At 52.3% G+C, this 5,248-nt stretch overlaps 2 protein-coding genes across 2 annotated transcripts; both read left to right on the top strand.

Annotated features, from left to right (window-relative positions):
* Positions 1-752: 752 nt before the first annotated feature.
* DICSQDRAFT_57930 (uncharacterized protein) lies at positions 753-1,181 on the top strand (the record flags this gene model as incomplete). The annotated part of the gene is made up of 1 exon (XM_007364538.1): positions 753-1,181. A coding segment is annotated over one exon (429 nt), but the record flags the coding sequence as incomplete, so codon positions are not given.
* Positions 1,182-1,895: 714 nt separating this feature from the next.
* On the top strand, positions 1,896-2,363 carry DICSQDRAFT_30127 (uncharacterized protein; the record flags this gene model as incomplete). The annotated part of the gene is made up of 1 exon (XM_007364537.1): positions 1,896-2,363. A coding segment is annotated over one exon (468 nt), but the record flags the coding sequence as incomplete, so codon positions are not given.
* Between the last annotated feature and the right edge of the window lie 2,885 nt (positions 2,364-5,248).

Here is a 5,248-nt window from a genome sequence, read left to right as displayed (position 1 = left end):
ATCCTCACTCACTGGCAGGTGACTGATGTGACTAGCAGGAGCGCTACTCATTGAGGAGTCCGGACTCGGCACGACTCAGGTATTAGTCGTAAGGTCACCATGAGGCAGGTCAGAGGGTAGGACATGAGGCAGAGAACTCTGACCAAACGATGGTCAATAGGTACCTGGTCTGTGCACCGTTGTATTAGTATATATAGTAGGGAGTCTGAGGCAGGGAACCTCAGACTTGATCTTCTCGTCGATCCCCCATCTCCTCTGTAGGTAGCTAGCAGCCCTACCTTCTACTGCCCCTTCTAGTCTAGGGAATACACTTCTTCACATCTCTTGCTGTGTCACCTGTGGTTGCTTCGCTTCTCAGCACCAACCTCTGCATCAGTAAGCTTTGCCCTTGTTTGTTTTGGTGGCACAGCTCGTTGGCTGTGACATTAGATCAAGTCTCTTACCCATCCCCTCTGTGGAGTGTCTCAAACACTTGCGGACTGGATCTCTCTCCCCAGGAGTTTTTTGAAACATTTATCATCCCCCCCACTATCCTTCCATCCGACTCGGACCTACCGGAGTTTACCCGTCGTCACTTCAAGAGACACGGTCACCTTGACGTCCAGTTCCAGATTGACCACGCCCTTGCAGACGACACGTCGGATCGTCTTCGTCACCGCCGTCAATATTGGCATACCCCTATCATCCCTCATCGCAAGGCCCTCCCCCCATCTGTGCCCTCTTCCCAGCCGCTCAGCAGACCGCTCGCTGCACGTCTCACCACACCACCACCAGTCGTTGTCCCATCCACCCCTACGGTCCCTCTCCAGTACCGTATCTCTGCACCACCTATCCCCTCCTTCGCACATCGTGATCCCATCGATCTCGTTGCCATCGTAGGCTCCAAGGTCAGTGCCGTCATCAAAAGATTGCAGGCCATTTTCGATCGCAAGGACCAGTTGCTCAACATCCCCCACGACCATTGGCTCGCCCTTCAGCGCATCGGCGACAGGCTCGAGTGGATACTCGACAACATCGAGAACAGCTCTTCGTGGACACGCAGTCAGCAACAGAACATTGATTGGTTCTGTAAGGAGTTTGGAAAGGTCAAGTTCAGTGGACTTGGACAGAACTTTGAGCGCATTGTCAAGGCTTTAGTGGAGTTAGAACATTTCGGGTACTTAGATTGGATTGTCGTTTAGTTTGTGTCTCAGATATCTTTTACAATGGCTTCAGGCTCTTGTTACGCCCTTCTGGCAGAGGATGACTTTGAGTCAGACGACCCGGGCCCATCCAATCACCCGGGACCATCACAGGCACACACCTGCCCGGCTTCACCCACTGCCACGCTTCAAGCGTGCCCGGAAATTCAATGGATCTATGCCGGTGTTGAGTACGACTCGTTGGAAAACGCTATCCGTGCCTCGGCAGACAGCTTAGGCATCAACAACCAAGCTTACGTCGACTGGACTATCTCCGTGACAAGGGACATCACACGGCGCGAAGTGGTCAATGTCTACAACATCCTTGGCAGCAAGATATACGAACATCGGAACGACTTCCTCAACGAGGTCGACACCACCCACGCCACCTTCAAAGAGTTGGACGCGTCAATGACAGGCCTTCACACCAAGGCTGACACTGCTGGGAACCTCGCTCTCAAAGCTGTGGAAGAGAACAAACAGTTGAAGGCGGAACTGGTCACTGTCAAAGCGGACCTGGAGGTTCTCAACCGGAACAATACGGAGCTCGTCAAACGGTACAAGGAACTCGCGGCCAAGTTTACACAGTTGGAGCAAGGCCTGTCGACCCACACCACGCTTGGTATCAGTACCGCCCCAGTCCCTGTCATATCACAGGCCTCGCGTATCAAGGCATCAGAACTACCCAAGTACAAGGGCAACAAAGGCTCGGACATCACTCTCAAACAGTGGTTACAGAAGATGGGCCTTTGGTTCCGTGTCCAGAACATCACCACGGACGATGACAAGATTACCCTGGCTCTCATGTACTTGGAAGGCGGCGCGCACGACTACGTCGAGGACTACGTCGAAACAGCATCGAACGGTGGAACCCTTGGATCCTGGACCGACTTCGTCAACCGACTCAAGGCAGGCTATCGTCAACTGGCTCCCGAGAAGACCGCGCAAACATCCCTCGAGGAGTGGTGCTCAAAATCTCACTCCACGGTCATTCAGTTCGCCGAGAACTTCCGCCGCTACGCATCGAAGTCTGGTTACGCTGATGTAGAACTCATCCGACGCATCGACAACCAGGTCGGCAAGAACTTGCAGATTCTTACGGTTATGACGGCAATGCGGCAAGTCAACCCGATGCTGATTCCGACGAAATGGGAGCACTACCTGGACTGGGTACTGAAGCTGGAAATGGAAACTCGGGGAAATCAGGCCAAGTCGTCTTCGCAGCAGCACACGACTAGTCGCCCCCCACGGGACCCCAATGCCATGGACGTCGACGCAATGCGCAAGCCGGAGAAGCTCTCCAAGGAACAGCTCGAATGGCTCGACAAGAAGCTCTGTTTCCGTTGCGGCAAGCACAAGTTTACGACTGGCCAGAAGTGTCGCAACCCTCAGTACACGGGTTACTACGAACTTCCGGACATGAAGAAACAGCCAGCTGCCCCGACCAAGGTCCGCACGATGGATCCGGCCGATGAAGACAAATGGGAGTACATCCGCAGGGCCCTTGAGGAGTTTGAAACTAAAGGAAAAGGCAAGGGCAAGGCACCGGAAACTGAGACCGCCGCACGCATCGTCGAGGTCAAGGAATCCGAGGAGGATTTTCTGGAACGGGTACTTTGAAGACTGACCAAAGTATCCAACTCTGTAATCATAGCGTAGACCTAGAGGACTCTTTTGTTCTGCATTCGAATGTTATTTATCTCGCATCAGCACGTCGCCCGCGAAATTCGTTCGATCTCAAAGTTTCCCTCACTCAAGGTACGCATGAAGTTCAGTCAGAAGCTCTCCTCGATTCAGGAGCCTACTCTTGTTTTATCCACCACCGGTTTGTTCAAGAACACGGACTCACCCTATGACGCCTCTCTTGTGAAGTGCGAGTTTTCAATGCAGACACCACCGAGAATAAGAAGGGGTTGATCACACACTACGTCCGTTGTTTACTCCGTATCGGAGATCACCTCGCCTGGCAGTCGTTCCTTGTCACAGATATCGGGCGGCAAGACGTCATCATTGGCATGGCGTTTCTACGTGAACATAACCCTGAACTCGATTGGAATGCAGGGAACATTGAGTTTACACACCGCCCCTCAACATGCACCCGGCACACAGTACAGGATAAAGAACTACGGAGTTTGCAACTTCCCCGAGTGGAAGATGTTGCGCAGGATCAGTACGGTGACCTCGGCCCTGAATCCTGGGAAAGCACTGATCAGTTTATTCATTGGGTGAACTTCTCAGATGACCCGAGTGCGCGTCAGATGCGAGCCAGGTTAGAAGAGAAAAAGAACACCAACCCTGCAATGAAAGGCGAACAAGATCGCGAATACTGGTCAAACCATGTACCTGAACAGTACCGGCAGTACGGCGACGTCTTTTCCAAAAAAGCCTCGGAAAGAATGCCAACACGGAAGCCATACGATCATGCAATCGAACTAGTCCCTGGAGCCTCACTCCCCAAGCCGGCCAAATTGTACCCGCTCAACCTTGACGAACGGAACTCGCTTGAAGCTTGGATCACGGAGCAAGAAGACAAAGGCTACATCCGCACGTCCAAGAGTCTTACTGCTGCCCCGGTCTTCTTTGTCCGTAAGAAAGATGGAAGTTTACGTTTGGTCCAGGACTATCGCGCACTGAACGCGGTCACGAAGAAGGACAAGTTTCCGATCCCCTAGATCTCAGACCTCGTGGATAGGCTTTTGCACGCATCAATCTTCACCTCACTCGATCTAGGGTGGGGCTACAACAATGTTCGCATTCGCGAAGGAGACGAGGAGAAAGCCGCGTTTATCACTCACAAGGGACTGTATGAACCAACAGTCATGACCTTCGGCCTATGCAATGCACCCAGCTCGTTCCAAGCAATGATGAATGAGGTCCTAAAGGAAGAAATTGCGACCGGACATGTCGTGGTCTACATCGATGACATCCTCATCTTCACAGATGACCTCACTCTACATCGCCAACTGGTAGAACGGGTCCTGAAGAAGCTGCGCGACAACGACCTCTTCGTTAAACCTGAAAAGTGCAAGTTTGAGCAGCCCTCGGTTCACTTCCTCGGACTTGTCGTATCTAAGGATTCAATCTCCATGGATGAGTCTAAGGTGCAAGGTGTCAAGGAATGGCCTACTCCGACCAAAGTCAAACACGTTCAAGCTTTCCTCGGATTAGCCAACTTCTATCGGCGTTTCATCAAGGACTTTGCCAAAATTGCACGACCACTCACTAAGCTCACATGCAAGGACATTCAGTGGCAATGGGGAGAGGAACAAGAGCAGGCCTTTGAAGGACTCAAAACCGCGTTTACAACTCCTCCAATCCTTCAGATCCCGAACGACATGGCTCTCTACCGGCTAGAGACAGACTCGTCCGACTTCGCAACAGGAGCAGTGTTAGAACAACTGGGAGAGGACAAGCTATGGCACCCGGTCGCCTTCTACTCCAAGTCCCTCAATGTCCACGAACGCAACTACGAAATCTACGACAAGGAGCTCTTAGCAATCATCCGAGCCTTGGAGGAATACCGGCACTACCTGGAGGGACACCCTGAACCAATCGAGATCTGGTCAGACCATCTCAACCTCACCTACTTCCGACAAGCACAGAAGCTCACACGCCGACAAGCCCGATGGGGTTTATTCATGTCCCGCTTCAACTTCGTTCTGAAGCACCGCCCTGGAAAGACAATGCTACGAGCCGACCCTCTGTCCAGGAGGCCAGATCATGAAGAGGGGGTAAGCAGTGATAACTGTCACGAACCGCCCTCACGGCGCTATGTTTCCTTTTTGATTCGGACCACTGCCTCGTACGTTTCCTTATTGTTCACTACTCGCTACGGTTTCCCTTTGTCCACACACGGACAATAGCTCACTTTGTTCCCATGTCCGCTATTGTCCTACACCCCTTGTACTCCGTACCCATGGCGACGCTATTGTTCTCTAGCGCCCATTGTTCGTTCCCTGTATATAGCTGGATCCCTTGCTACCTGGAGACTCTAGTTTCGACCTCTTGTCTCCAGGTAAGCCATCGTGTATTTCGCTCTGTAGATACCTCGCTCAATACACAACTTG

This window comes from Dichomitus squalens (assembly GCF_000275845.1).
Source record: "Dichomitus squalens LYAD-421 SS1 unplaced genomic scaffold DICSQscaffold_9, whole genome shotgun sequence".
NCBI classification, from domain to species: Eukaryota; Fungi; Basidiomycota; class Agaricomycetes; order Polyporales; family Polyporaceae; genus Dichomitus; species Dichomitus squalens.
This window is presented reverse-complemented; position numbering and strand designations above follow the sequence as displayed.